The sequence below is a fragment of the Ursus arctos genome, unplaced genomic scaffold, assembly GCF_023065955.2.
Source record: "Ursus arctos isolate Adak ecotype North America unplaced genomic scaffold, UrsArc2.0 scaffold_33, whole genome shotgun sequence".
Lineage (NCBI taxonomy): Eukaryota > Metazoa > Chordata > Mammalia > Carnivora > Ursidae > Ursus > Ursus arctos.
In genome coordinates this window covers 7,294,098-7,310,312 of record NW_026623019.1, presented here as the reverse complement: position 1 = coordinate 7,310,312, position 16,215 = coordinate 7,294,098, and the positions used below count along the sequence as shown (strand labels likewise).

The window sequence follows — 16,215 nt, the reverse complement described above, 5'->3', positions numbered from 1 at the left end:
TCCTTTCTTTAGTATATACTTAAACTCATCATCATTATTACTATTATTATTACTATTTTTTGCATCCCTCTCTCTCCTCTCAGCCAGCATTTCCACTTCTATGCCTCTTCTAATGGAAATTGCACACGCTTTCGCCACCTGTTCCTTGACCAAAGGCCCATATCCAGTCGCCTAACGCAGAAACCTCTTCACAGAGGGAGGGGAATTACAAGGAGAGTGAAGGCTGTGAATTTTGTTAACTATATATTTTTTAAAACATTTTTTCGTGTTTGTTGACTAAAAATAAAACCGTTCAAATGCACTAGCTATCAAAGACATACAGATTAAAAATAAACTGGCCACCATTTTTTTTTTTTTTTTTTTTTACAAATCAAATTGGCATTTAAAAAAACATAGCCCGTATGGGCAAGACTCAGCAGACATTCTCATATAGTACTGGTGGAAGTGTTAATTGGTAAAACTTTTCTACAGGGCAATTTGGCAATATATAAGAATAATTTTTTTTAAAGATCCTTCTTCACACCTTTTGGTCCAGTAATTCTGCTTCTAGCAATTTATTGTAAGGAAATAATCAGAATGCAAACCAAGATTTCTATAAAAGGATGTTCACTTCAGTGTTCTTAAGAATTTAGGATATGGAATTCTATAAAATTCTATATTCTGGCAGAATATAGAAACAATACCTTAGTGTTGTTTCTTATACAAGTTATAGGATTAAGTTAGCAATTAAAATAATTTAATATCTAGCACTGGAGCTTGAGTTGATGAATTATGATATAGTCACAAAAGAAATACTCTGCGGCAAGAGAATATTGAGAAGATATGAGAACATGTCAACAAGGCTGAAATAAAAAAATAAAAATAAAAAATAAAATTTTAAGAAAAGTAAGAAAATGATTTATGGTATTATCTTAATTTTGTAAAAATATTAGAAAAATCAAAGAAATAACAACTAAAATCTTAATAGTAATTATCTGTGTACTTACTTGAGATTACTGGAGCTTTTATCTATTCAGAAATATTTATTGAGGATCTACTGTGTGACAGGCACTTGGGATGGAGGGTACTTGGGATACATTACTGAAATCTGACAGAATTTGGGCTTTTGCAGTGCTTGCATTTTATCAGGAAGGATGGAGACAATAAACAATAATAAATAAAGGAATTATATGTCTTTTAGGAGGTGGTAAGTGCTACAGCAAAAACACAAAGCAGAAAAAGTGGCATCGGGAGTGGTATGGCTACCATTTTAAATAGGATGCCCAGGAGAGCTGGCATTTTGGCAGACTTTATGGAAGTGAAGGAATTAACCACGTGAATATTGGGGGGAAAGTATTCCACATGGGAGGATAAGCAAATGCAAAGGCTCTAAGGGGGTTGGATGTGCCTGAAAATCAGCAAGGAAGTCTATGTGGCTGGATCTGAATGAACACAGTCACAGGAATGAGGAGCCAGACTGGAGAGAATTTACCAGAAGGCTTTGGGAATGATGAGAACAGACAGGTTAAGAAGCTATTGCAATAATTGAGATGAGAGATGACAGTGTTGGGAACAAGGGAGGACAGCAAATATAATGAGAACTGGACAGATTCTGGGAATAGTTCAAAAGTAGAACCAACAGAATTTCTTGATGGTTTAGATATGGGGAGAAAGAAAGAAGGTTTGGGGCCTAAATGATTGGGAGGACAGCGTTATCATCAACTGAGATGGAAAGACTATGAGTAGCGCAGATTTTGGGAGGATGTGGGGGAGATAAGGAGTTGAGTTTGGATGGTAAGTCTCTGCAAGGGGGGATGCCCAGGAGGCCGTTGGCTATAAAAATATGGAATTCCCAAGACATGTGTGAGCTAGATAATAATACCTTTGAGAATCATTGCATACAGATGGCATCTGAAGCTAAGGAATGGGTGAGCTCACCCAGATAATAACTGTGGATAAAGAGGAGGTCCAAGACTGTGTCCTGGGGCACTCCAATGTTAGGAGGTGAAGGAGACAAGTAACAACCAAGGAAGGACTGGTTGAGGAAGTGACCAGTGAGCAGAAGAGAAATTAAAAGATTTCAGGGCATTTCAAATGCTGCTCAAATGTGGGTAATGGGTTGAATAGGCTGACAAGGGAGGATGGACCACTGTATTTAGCAATGTTGAGGTCAGCACACTGGTGACCTTGCTAAGAGCCGTCATGGAGGAACATCTTAAGAGAGAAATTGAAGGAAAAAGCTGGAGACTGGGAGGATAGAGAACGCTTTTTGAGGAATTTTGCTGCAAAGGCACTAAGAGAGATGGGTGGTGGCTAACTGGGGAAGTGAGAGATAAAAAAAGGTTATTTTTTCTTTTGAGATTGAATAAATAGCAGTATGTTTGTATGCTGATGGTGAGCCTAGCCAATCCACTTGATCATTAACATTCATTCTCACGGTACTAAGATGGCAGCAGATGGTACAGCTGGGAAGTCACGCAAGAACTGCCAGGACATCGCGCTCCCCCGCGGCCCCATGGGGGACAGTAGTCTGGTCGATTCTGTTACCTGAAATCCCTGCTTCTCCAGCCTCGTCACAGACTCAGGAGGTTTATAGTTAAAATATAAACATTTTGGGTCAGCAAGACCTCACAGAACAATGATCATAATTAAAGTCTCCCCCCATCACACACCAAGAGGATTTCACTCCCATTAGGAAGCACATGGCTTGGGGGTTTCAAAATTACAGATTGAGCAGAAACCACGAAATGCAAATCTGTGCGAGGAAAGCCTATTTTACAAGAAAAAAAAATCAGAGAGAAAGAAAAAATTTCAGCCCTTTGACCCTACTCTTCAAAGAACTTGTAACCTGGGAAACCAAAGTACCTCCCAGCTGCTGCTTCTTCACCAAGAGACAGGATTACAAAGAGAAAAATTCCAGAAATCAACTGTGGATATCTGCGTGTTGGAAGGCTCTGCATACGTCAGCTGGAACTCAAAGCTTACATTTTAGCATCCCTCCTCACCCATCTGCCAGCGCATGCCTGTCCTCCTACACACCTAACATTCCCACTCGGATGCTATCTGTTCTGTTTCTCCCTCCCATGGGTCCAATATCATTATTCTCCTTCCCTCTTTCTCCTTATAAAAACCAGTGCTCAAAAAAGAACGCCAGACGGAATGTTGGTTTAGAACTGGCAGAGGTTTTGTATTAGTTCTCATTTTACAAATGAAGAAACCAAGTCTTAGAAGGTGAAGTGAACTGTCCAAAAGCCAATAGCCCATTAGTGTGAAAAATCCAAAAAAAAATTTCTGATCGGCTAATTTATATCAAGATGGCTGATTCCCCTGTCCTCTGACCAAGGTCCGTAGACAGAAGCCAGAGCCCTGAGCCCAAGGAATGGATGGTGGAAAGGAGGAAGGGAGGGGCAGTAGTAGGGGGAAGATGCTGTCGTTCCAGCAACAGGCGGTCTTCTGGATGGTTGGTGGCGCATGAGCGGCTCCCTGGTTTGTCCACTCCAGTGGTTCTCAACAGGGGATGATTTTATGCTCCCTTTCCCTGCTGGGGACAGTCGGCAGTGCCTGGTGACGTTTTTGGCTGTCACAAGTAGGGGAAGGCACTACTGGCATATAGTGGGTAGAAGCCAGGGGTGCTGCTAAACATTCTGCAGTGCACCCCACCCCCACCCCCCGCCAATTATAGAAGTGCAAATGGCAAACCCAAACCAAAAACTCTGGCTTACTCTAAAGGAAAAAGAATGGAAGAGAGAAGAGAACATTACCAAAAGTTGGCTCTGGAGTAGTGTTCCATGTAGAGCTGTTCATCAGAAAAGGGGGCCAAGTGGATGTCGCCGAATGTAGGGAACATCATTCCTAATGAGCAAAAGACAACAGACCCAGACGTTGACTAGCGCTGCCTTCTGACTGCAGGGAACACTCACCCGCCACTTGACCAACTCCACTCTTTCATCCTATTTCAGTTATTACCCAAGAGGCTGAAATATAATTTTGCCTCAAAGCAAGGATAAAAAAAAAAACAAACATAGGCAGAAGATTGGAGGAGATATAAAGAGGAATCCTAATGCAAGTCACAAAGCTATGTTATGCTAAAAGCTTGTGGAGTCTTACGTGAGGCATTTAATCTGGTGTCTTGTCTTCTCTGCTGCCGGCTTTCCCTTTCTCTATGCCCTGTGCTGGGAATTCTGCACACTTCCTTCATTTTAAAGAAATCTTATTTATTGTAAAAACAGCTCTGAAAATCATTTACCTCCCAACATTCCATCACATTATTATTTCCATTCTCAGACTCTGCCCATGTATAATCATGTTGAGTATCTTTTTAAGTGCTGTTAGAAGCTATGCTTCTCTGGGGGTTCACTATCCTCCTTGCTAGGACACCCACTCTTGTGTTTTGTTCCTGACATTTACAGTCACCTCGGGAAAGGAAAGGCAGATTCTTTAGTGGGCAAACACCTAGACTGGCGTGCCTGAAGCCTGGCCTTCCTGAGTGGGCAGACACAGCGATCAACATTATTATTCTTGTCATTTCTAGGGAGACTTTTTTTCATAGTTATTTATGATCCTGCACATAAAAGAAAGACGAACTACTAACCCTATTTCAGAAGTATCACCTTAGAAACTGGAGATGCTGTCTCAAAAATAATACCTAAAATTTCTTGATTATGTTAACTCTGCCATGAACTTTCCTATAGGTTTTCCATGTATTAATTCATTTAATCCTCATCACACTAGGACGTAGGTTCTATTATTACACCCCACTTTATAAATGAGTAGACTAAGGAGCAGGGAAATTTAAGTGACTCAGCCACAGTCATAGAGCTAATAAATAGAAGGGCAAAATCCAGGGGTGGGGTCTCATTTGTGAGGCCATGGCCCCGTACTTTAACTATGCTCCCTTCAGCCTGTTAAAATAGAACAGATTTTTTAAAGAAGATTTTATTTATTTACTTGAGAGAGAAAGAGAGAGAGAGAGAGAGAGAGAGAGATCACAAGCGGCAGGGAGGGGTAGAGGGAGAAGCAGACTCTCTGCTGAGACAAGGAGCCTGATGTGGGACTTGATCCCAGGATTCTGAGATCATAACTTGAGCTGAAGGCAGACGCTCAACCAACTGAGCCACCCAGACACCCAGAACAGTTTGCTTTGTTTAGGGTATTTTCAGAGGCGAACAGCGAAAAAGCACAACTGTAACATCATTCACACATGTCCACCTAAATCTCAGGCATTGGTGTCAAAACAATAATGACTTTAGTGAGTTCTCAATTGTAAGACAGAAGGATATTAAACAATCTTAGAAAAGCAACATGTATCACTAATTGTGTGAACTTGGGAAGTTTCAGAGACGCTCCGAGCATCCAGCCTAACGGGAATTCCAAAGATATAAAATGGAGGGGAGGAAGTCATCAAAGGTGAAAATACAAGAAAAATTCTCAGAGTTGAAGAAGATGAGTCTTCTGATTAAACGTTCTCACTCCATGCCCAACACAGGAATTTTAAAAGCTTCACAGTAAGAAGGCTAGAAATAAAGCAAGATACTAAAAACATCCAGAGGGGAAAACGCTGTCACTCTAAAGGATCAGGAGTCAGAAGGTCATTGGACTGCTCAACAGCAACACTGGAAAGCAGAAACCAAAAAGAGAGGTCTTAAAAATACTGAGGAAAAACTGTGTCCAAGTTCAAATTCTCTACCGTGCAAAATGATTATAGAAGGGGCCAATAAAAAGTAACTTCTCAAGTCCTCTTTCTCCAAAAGCTGTTAGAGAATATGCTTTGCTGAAACGATGGTGAACACCAAGAAAGAAGAAGACAAGAGAATGATGATGGGAAGTCAAGTATGGCGGCGTATGGCCGGGCTGGAGAACAACCACGCCACGTGTGGGAGAGGAGGACAGAGCATCCACAGGACGAAGGCTCCCATGGACTAAATATTGATAGGATCTGTCAGACCTCTCAGAGCATGGAATTAATTAGTCATGACTATGTGAAAACCAAGCTAATGAAAAATAATTCTGAGAAAAACAGAAGGTTGCATGAGAAAATCCAAGACGCTATGCACCCACTATACCAGCTGACTCGGCACCAAACAAGACGGACATTATCCTAATAACCTAAACAGGATTACTGATTTAACCAAATGATGGTCCCTGTCCATATTTCTTTATATTAAATTGGGTCCCAAAAGCTCTGTGAAGTAACTGATTTTTGTACGTCTGCAGCACCATCATCTGACGGCAAAACCTGACCTGAACGGACATGAGTTTATTTACAGTCTTTATTTATCCCACTTGGTATCCATATTCATACGGTCTGTGGCAGAAATGTAATGTGTTTGAGTACGGAGTGCTGCCTGAGATGCCGCTGCAGGCATTAAGTCGTCCACGGTATAGGACTGTACTCCCTTTCCAAAGTCTTCCAGAATCTGGATTCGGAAACCCATCTGGCTGAGGGTTTGGAAAAGGGATTGAAGACCTGCATAAATATATTGAGAAAACGGGGGCGGGGAGTGAGGGTGCCTCCAGCAGGGAAGAAAATGCTACGTAGGAGAGCAAATTTCTCAACCAGAGAGAGATGAAAATAGTAGTATGATAATTTTGTATCGAAATATGTAGGTAAGTAATGGAGGAAGTCCCGAACGGAGCGCAAAGGGAAAGGCTTCAGGGAGCAGTCTCAGGACAGGAAGAGGCATGACAGGGGGTTACTATTTTTCATTAGAAGTCTTTTTATCATTATTTGATGTTGTAAATTACACCTTATTTTGATGAACAATAAAAATAATTAGAAAAAATAGGGTGCCTGGGTGGCTCAGTTGGTTGGGTGTCTGCCTTCAGCTCAGGTCATGATCCCAGGGGTCCTGGGATTGAGTCCTGCATTGGGTTCCCTGCTCAGCGGGGAGCCTGCTTCTCTCCTCTACCTGCTGCTCCCCCTGCTTGTGCTCATGTGCTCTCTCTCTCTCTGACAAATAAATAAATAAAGTCTTAAAAAAATAATTAGAAAAAAATCAAGCCTCCTGCCCTCAGGAACACACAGGTTAAAAAGAAGATAAATCAGTATTCATTTCCCCTTGTCTAGTTAAAGATACACAGCCCGGTAAAAGTTTCATATCTATGTCAAATATCGGGGGGGGGGAAGGAGTGCCAGAAATTGAGTCTAAATATTCAGCTCAGAGGGGCTCCATAGATGCACATGAATTAACCATGTTCAGAAACTCACCAATGGCCAAGTACCTAGCCATTTGAAAAAAAGAAATCCAGACAAAAATATAAAAATTCTTTCTGAGGGGCACTAAGTAGGAAATCTGAGCAGTCTTTTCCTTTATGGTCACTCCCACAGTTCAATTTCATCACATAAACCCAAGGCTTCCAGGACCATCCTAGGCTGTTCTACCACAGGCATGCTAATGAAGTTTGTGACATTAGGTACACTTTGCCTGTTTATTTATTTATTTTTGCATGAGTTTTTTTTTAAGTGCCGATCTCTGAATCCCTATATTTTGAAGCACGCAGGAAATTACAGACGCACCTCAAGCTTTGCTTACATGCACACACCAGTGAGTGTACACCGCATAACGTGCTAAGTCAGAGCTGCGTGGTGGTCACCATTTTGTCTTCACTGGCTATCAAGGCAGGGAGCCACGTCACTAGGAAGGTGCCACAATTCTAACGGGAGCTGCCACTTTTAAAACTGGCCAGTTATTTTCTATGCTTCGGTTGAAAAAACATTCTGTGAAAATGTGTCCACTCTCTCTAGTAAAGGGTGGAAAGGTAGCGTGTGTTCAGGAGTCGTGAGTGTGGGCTTCAGGGTCAGACAGACCTGGGTTCGAATTCCTGCTCTGTCATTTACCAGAAGCGTGTCCTTGCTGAGTTGCTTTCTCCCCCTCTGCCTCAATTTTCTCTTCATAAATCAGGGATGGGAATGGTGCCTCCCAGGAAGCCAGGTCTCAATCCTGGTACTGTTGACATTTGGGGCTAGATAACTTTTTGATGGGATGGAGGTCTGTTCTGTACCCCAAAGGATGTTGAGCAGCTCACCTGGCTTCTCCCACTGGATGACAATACCACCCCTCCCCCACTCTGACAACCCAAAATGTCTCCAGACACTGCCAAACGTCCCCTGTGGAAGGAGTGTAGAATCACCCAGAACCTTAGGACTGACCTTTCAAATACATGAAAAACCTCCATCACTCACCCTTGGGAAGGTTTTCATAAGTTAGTGTATGCAGATTGATTAGCACATGTAGACACCTGATAAGCACAAAAAGAATACTGGATTTTATATTATTATCTCAGTTATACGTACTGATCATAGGAAAAGGGAGACACGGTAGGAGAAGAATATGTCAGAAAGAACAAACAAATATGTCAGAAAGATCTCAGAGAGCTTCTCACATTATAGAAAGCCAACACTTAAAGGGGCTTTAGCGATTATTTTTTTAGAGATTATTTTTAAAATACGGGTGAGGAAACCAAAGTCAAAAGGTCAAGTGGTAGCTGAAGTTCATTGAGGAAGAAAGTGATAGAAACAGGACAGAAACACATAGCTCTGAACTGGTCCTCTGTACCATATTTAATACCATGCAGCACGCTACCTACCACCGATGGTATTATGGCTGGAGACTCGCTCATCTCTTGTGGAAGATTAAGATGAGAAAAAAAAAAAACTGGTGTAACAGAAATGCCCTCTCCTCCTTTCTGTCCAACATTAAATATGGGGCAAAGAGGATGCCAACCTCTTATGGCAAAGTCAGCTTCTCTTCTGAACCAGGAATTGGCCAACTCACCGTTTGCTTTCAGCCATTTTTTGGAATGAAGGTAACTCTCCAGCATCCTTTCATTAAACAGCATGTATCCCATCGGTTCGGAAATGATCACATCCACAGCCTCAGGAAGAGAGATGTCTTCAATTTTCCCTGGTACAACAATGATCTTGTCGGAAAGGTGGTTATTTTTCACCAGCAACTGAGAAAGATAAAACAGGGGACCAGGACTGTTATACAGACTCTAACCAAAAAAAAAAAAAAAAAAAAAAAAGTTTTACAGATTAAGGGTTGACCTAGTGATAGGGATGAGAGGGAACTGACATATCTGTGTCTATAAATTGCTTTAAAAAATAAACTGATTCTTCTTATTGTACACATACTTCATGTTTACTATAGATAACTTCGAAGATACACATCTGAAAGAAATAAAAACACCTGTAACTGTAGCACATATGAGTAATAACTATCAATACTTGGGTGTACACCCCTCCAGATGCTCTAGGCAAACACACGTGTGCACGTGCAGTGGCTGAGCAGGTATTGTCTGTGCGTGTGTGTGTACGTGTATATGCACATGTACTTTGGGGGGAATTTTTTTTTTTAAAGATTTTATTTATTTATTCAACAGAGAGAGAGACAGCCAGCGAGAGAGGGAACACAAGCAGGGGGAGTGGGAGAGGAAGAAGCAGGCTCATAGCGGAGGAGCCTGATGTGGGGCTCGATCCCATAACGCCGGGATCACGCCCTGAGCCGAAGGCAGACGCTTAACCGCTGTGCCACCCAGGCGCCCCGGGGGGAATTGTTTTTTAATTAACGGTTTCAGTTTATTTCCCATCATTCTACCTGGAATGAAGATGCCAAAAAGCACTGTACAATAATCTTGCACAAATTAATGATCCTGACCCTCATTAAATTATCCTTTGGTCTTTTGATTCCAAAAATAAATAATAGCATGTTCATTAACCTTTCTTTAGAAGCATATTTTACAGTTATGTACTCATTTTTCTTTGGTGTCCTCTGCATTCTATTTAATAACTTTGAATTCCCTTAAACCTGGGACCTTGAAGAGATATGTATTTATTATATTTCTAATATATTTCTTCTTAATGCCAAATATGACAAAGAAATTGCATTATTACATTTATGTCTTTCTACTGCCTGAAAAATATATTTCCTAATAAACACCCTGAATGCCCCAGCATACATATATATACAGCACACTCCTGTTCAAGTTGTGGCTCCCTGAGACTCTTAGAGCTTTGCTCATTGTATTTATACGCAGAGACCTTCCATTTTGCATTTTCGTAACTTGATCTCTTTCTTCATCATAAATGCAGCACACCAGGCATTTGTCATGAGTCAGTTGTGTCTTTTCCATTTCTGATCACTGCTTCGCAGAGGTATGGCACCTTTCACCGTGAGCCCTCCTGCTAGGGTGCAGCTCACCAACACATGCCCAGAAGCTTATTAAGTGTCTTTTCTATTTATACTTTTAAAAAAGAAATAAATTAATCTCCGATCTAAGGAAAAACAACGAAGAATAGTGTTTGAACATGTCATCCACTGTCAACCTTGACCCATGCCCAAGGATTCTCGGAATTCCCGTTCTCTCATCTTTCCACACATGGAAGCCTAGTTCATGGGGCTCGTGAGGTTCTCCCCTGTGGAGACAAAGCCTAAAGGTTAGAGCTGGTGGCGTCCTGCTCTTCTGGGCACATTCTCTTCTCAGGAGGATCCATTCCTGTGCACAGCTCTCCTGGGGCTCCAGTGTGGACGAGCGCCCAACCACATGCTTAGGTTCTCTGTCTCACCTGAGCTCCATCATCACTGGACGTTTCCACCAACATGCGTTGTCATCTCAGTATCAACAAGTAAAGAGCCCGCCTCAGCTTCTTCTGGAAAACTAACCATTCCTCTAGGCTTTCTTAAGATTTCTATATCATCTTGTATTTCCTTGATTCTGTTTTGGTCATGAATACAATAATCCTCAATATCCTGGGGGCAAAAGTTACTTCCCATAGACAATTAGTAACTGTGTTTTCTTATTTCTACGTTCCAGATACGTCTCATTTCCACTTTTTCCTTTCTGCCTGCATCAACTTGTCCAGTTCTTAATAGCTTCAAATATGGAATTTAAAAATAGCACTTATATAATAAAAAGAACAATAGTAGCTCCTACTTCATAGGCCTGCTTGAGGATAAAACAAGATAAAGCATAGCAAGGGCTATGTAAGTGTTAAAATTATTATTATTGTCTATTATTTTTATTAAGTAATACCTTTCACAAAAAAGAGAAATGCAGATGAGCAAAAACATGAAAATAAAGATCATTTGTATTGCCCTGTCCAGATGCAGGCAAAGTATATTCCTTAGCAGACATGTGAGTATATCTATGTTTATAAAAATGTGTAATATTTTGTTTGGCAGCTTGAGATATTTGAGCTGGAGTTCAGGCCACAGCAGATCCTGACTAGTTCCCATGGGGACAAAGAGCATCGATATCTCATTCCTGGCATACCTCTTAGGAAGTTCAGTACTAAATATCATTCCATAAAGTTTTTTACCAAAAAATTTCTACAAGCTATATAGTATTTCATAGAATACCTTGATGCATTTAATCAACACCATGTTATTGGACATTCAGGTTATATTAAATTTTTCCTTATGACAATAGCGCATTGACAAATAATACAGTTAAATATGGAAGCATACTTCCCATTGCTTCCTTCAAATTTAATGAGTATGGAAATTTTAAAGGTTTCTGATACACACTGCTCCATTGCCTGTCACAAAGGGATTCCACTTCTCTATTTTAAGCCCTCTCTAAATTCTGCTTGTGGGGTATGAGACTGTCCACATATCAGTATATAAAACTGTCTCATCCACTTGGACCAGAATGCTGGAAGGGGAGCTTCTCTAAGTTTTGCTGCAGGGACCAATAAGAAAGGATATCCAAGTGAGCATGATATTACTCTATATGGGGAATTTACAGAAAATAATCCTAGGCTACTGAACCCTCAGGAACATCAGAGATATAACAAGACTTTGGAGAGAGGATTGTATGAGATATCAGAAGGGCAATTTGGGATTCACAAGAAAGAATTTTGAGCTTCATTATTTTCACTGACAAAGAAGGAAATACCACGTTTATGGAAGTGAGCAAATAGGCCTGGCTGTAAGTTACTGCATCACGTGACTTCATTTACTGTGGGCCGGATTCAAAGAACATTAGATCAGGAATCTGAAGATAGGAATTCTAGTTCTGCCTTTACCACCAAAGAGCTGTGTGACCTCGGGCAAGTCACTTAAACCCTATAAATTTTGGTTTCCCTCCTTGCAAAATTAAAGTTTAAAACTGGAGTTGTTCTCAGGCTCCTTTGAGTGCTAATATTTTATGATTGGAAGAAAGCCAAATTTCCCCCCAAATATATTCCTGGAGCCCACAAACATAAGAGCTTCATAATCAAATAATTTTGGAACTTCTCTAGAACATATATCCCTCTTACAAATTCAGAATCCATTAGCATATTAATTGCTTTGAAGCATTTTACAGAAAAGAAAACTGTTTGGCTTGGTTAAATCAAAGACATGCGAGCTATCTGGTTACTTTGCAGTTCTTTTTCTCACTGAACATTTATCTCCTGCGGAACAATCTTTGGGAAACAAGGAAAGGAGTTTATTTGATAATCCTAAGTTTGAATACAACTCTTTGACAAAGATGTCTGAAAACAGGACATATATTCAACCAATATTAGCTCTAAGCCATGAGAATAGCTAATTCTGGATATCAGACCCACTCTATTCTCTGAGTCAATGCTGCTGCCTTCCTTCACTTTTGCTTTACAACATTCTCAGTACAGAAATTTTGTGCTAGCCTGTCACTTCATACACCATTCTTCCAAAACTGAAATTCAGTAGGACTATCCTTTCCAGGAAAGAAATGAGCCTCAATACATCCCTCCATGTACTGAAAAAGGCCGCTAGCCCAGAGGAAGGCTCCATCATCTACCATGTTCACTGCTGTATAGAGTTTTCCTGTGTGACCTGGTCCTTCTCTAAGAGTTCAGGAAAAAGGGAGGCTCCACTAAAGGCTATTCTCCCCCGGACACCATCAAGGTACAACTCAACCCACATCACATCCTTGTTTTGCTCCTATTTCCTTGTAATTGCACTGGGTTTAAAAAACCTGCCCACGTTTCTGTCACTTGCATTAGTTGCTTAAGCTGTGTGCACACACGCACGTGCGTGTGCGTGCATACACGTGCACACATGCACTCATATGCATGCACGTGTATGCACGCACTTTAGGTGGTGGCAGCAGAATTTATCCTTTTATATCACTGTAACTTCCAAGGTAGATCAGGGTAATAATTTCACTTGGTATGCTGCCATTCTTGTCTCACTTAGGAGGTTTTTCATTGAGTTACATGTGTTAAATATGTGTTGCTTGCTTGTTCAGTATGGAAGCTTAATTAGGCTTAGAAGCTACACTACACAAGAGTATTTAATTATATTCTGTCTCAAAGAGGAGGAAGGAGCCAGTGTTCTGGAGGTGAAAGACTTGGGTACTAGTGTTGGATTCTCCACCTATTAGCTGTATGACTGTGGCCAAGACACATAAGTTCTTGTAAGTCCTTTTATTCATCTAGAAAATGAGCATAATAATAGCACCAATCCCCTCAATGTCATTTCAAGGATCAAATCAAATGAGAAAGTATAGAGAAATTTATCAATCAAAGAGAATATAGATGAAATTAAACAAGAGTTTGAAGACAAGATGATAAGGCAATAGAAATGAGATTAAATGAGAGATTTTGGCGCAAAGAAACAAATCAAGAAGTAGAGCAACACAATTATGGAATAATACATAATATGCAGGAAGAAAATATACGGCATTCAAATTATTTGTAACCATTTGAAATCAATAAAGCTGAAGAAGTGTTCATTCTGTAACTCAAAAATATCACCACCTAGAAATACACACTCTAGAGGAATATTTGAACACATATACAAGATAAGCTATACTAAATTTTTAATAATAATATTGGTAATGATAAGATAAAAATTTACTATAAGCCAGAAGTAACTACTGACAGGGAAGTGAATGAATAAATAGTGGCATGCCCAAACTAGGAATAGTATTAAACAGTGAGAAAGAACCAGAGGTCCATGTGTTAACATAAATTAATTTCACAAACAAAGTTTTAGGGGGAAAAAAGCAGGCTGCTGAAGAATATTATAGCATGATTTCTTTTATTAAAAAAGGTCAAATATATTCAAAAGTAAACTATATTGATTAGGATATACTAAATTATATTTTTAAACTTTTCTATGCTAAACACAGAACTTTAAATATTGGTAACTTTTGAGAGTGAAGGGAAGGCATGGAACTGGGGAAAGAGAAATAGGAATTTTAGATTGGTCTAGTTCTTCCACTGGGTTGCAGGAATGTATGTGCTCATTTGGTTAGTATTCTTCATACCTCACACTTACATTCACCTCTTCTTTTGTATGCGTGAAATATTTTGTAAGAGTAAGTTTAAGGTTAAGGTAATAACAGAGAAGTTTGAGATAATCATAATGCATGCAGATTAAGTAGGGCAAACTGATTTCTGCAATCAGAAAGAAACGAACAGACATGGAAGACAGATCAAAACAAAGCATCAATAAAGGAAATTATGTCTCAGAAATATAGGAAAATAGAATGCAAAAGAAAAATCGCTGAAAAATAGATGAAAATCCCCCTGAAATAAAAACCAGTCTGTCAACAGGAAAAATACACAGTAGTGACTGGAAAATTTTATACAGTAATAGTCACATGGAAATACATTCTGCTTAAGATCTTGGATTTCAAGAAAAAAGAATGAATTCCTTGAGCACTTAAGCAGAAAAATAAATCACTTTAAAAGTGAAAGAAAGTCAGGCTGCCATTAGACTCCTCTCTAGTCACATGCATTTTTAAGAATTTTTTACAAAATTTAGAAGAAAAAAATATGACCAAAAGAAGATTAAATCTAGAGAAAATGCTATTCACATTTCCAACATGAAAGAACTCAGGGCATAGCACACATAAGCTCTTCTTCAAAAAATGATTTGTCAGAAAGAAAAAAAAAATTCACATAATTGAGAGAGGAATTAAATAAAGAATTCAGTCATAAGAAGCTATAATAAGAAGACACATGGTTAAAAATGGATCCATTTAATTATGGAACAAATACTAAAAAATTACATGAATTTTAGTTATATTTCAGTGAGAATCACATCACACCTTGACAGTATAAAAACAATATGTAACTAACAAAAGAGAAAGGAAGAATATGAGGGTGTTGATGACTTCATTTTTTTGCATTTTTTCACAAGAAATAAATCTTTATCATGAGGTTAAAAAAACAACTATTCTAATTTCCTTTTTTAAGATTTTATTTATTTATTTGACAGAGAGAGAATGAGAGAGAGAGAGAGCATGAGAGGGGGGAGGGTCAGAAAGAGAAGGAGACTCCCCACTGAGCAGGGAGCCCCGATGAGGGACTCGATCCCAGGACTCCAGGATCATGACCTGAGCTGAAGGCAGTAGCCCAACCAACTGAGCCACCCAGGCATCCCAAGAACTATTCTAATTTATTAATGTTTTCTATAATTTTAAAGTAATCCTTTAGGAAGTAATTTCTCTTTGGTTGAAGAAACACTTACTTAAAGGTAAGCAATTTCTCTTCTTTTATTTCAGTTTCTTTTCCTTCTGTTAAATTTAATAAAATTGGATTAAACTGAATACTTTTTATTTAAAATACTACAGATCACATAATCTGTTTTCCTAGAAGTATTTCTCTCTAGTCATTCTTCTCTTTGTATATTCTCAGAGAAAAACGTATGGAATGCTGTTCATCTAGTATAAATGATTATTATGGTGGCTTAAAATTTTCTTCTTTGTTAAGTTTTCAAATTGCTTGAGATAATGTGATAAGATACTATTTTTATAAAAACAGCAAAGTGATTTTTCTGTAAAGTGTTAGTAAAAGCAGAGATCTAAGCAAATGTTTCTTTTTTAAAAAAAAGATTTTATTTATTTATTTGAGAGAGAAAGAGAGAGAGAGAGCAAGAGTGCATGAGCAGGGGGAGGAGCAGGGGGAGGAGCAGAGGGAGAGGGAGAGAAAGAATCTCCAGCAGACTCCATGCTGAGTGTGGAGCCGAACACGGGGCTCAATCTCACAGCCCTGAGATCATGACCTGAGCTGAAACCAAGAGTTGGATGCTTAACTGACTGAGCCACCCAGGTGCTCCTTAAGCAGATATACTTCTGAGATTGCACAGAAATACAGGAAATGATATGAATTAGAAAGAAATCTTAACTGCATATTCACTTAAAAAAAGATGGCAAGGGAGGAGAAAGTTTGAGGGAATTCTAGAAGACAGAAGGCAGACTGGATTGGACTGAATTTGGGGGAAATAGAACACATTATTTTATACCCCCAAATATCACAGCTAA

The 16,215-nt window shown here is 39.5% G+C and overlaps 1 protein-coding gene across 1 annotated transcript in view; it reads right to left on the bottom strand.

The window, feature by feature from the left end:
• LOC113270235 (histone-arginine methyltransferase CARM1-like) overlaps window positions 1–16,215 on the bottom strand; it is a 248,725-nt gene that overhangs the window by 27,704 nt on the left and 204,806 nt on the right. The window contains exons 6-7 of the mRNA XM_048218303.2: window positions 8,754–8,931; window positions 3,741–3,831 (exon numbers count right to left, since the gene is read on the bottom strand). Of these exons, the coding sequence (XP_048074260.2) occupies window positions 3,741–3,831; window positions 8,754–8,931 (269 nt within the window). The remainder of the gene's footprint in view (window positions 1–3,740; window positions 3,832–8,753; window positions 8,932–16,215) is intronic.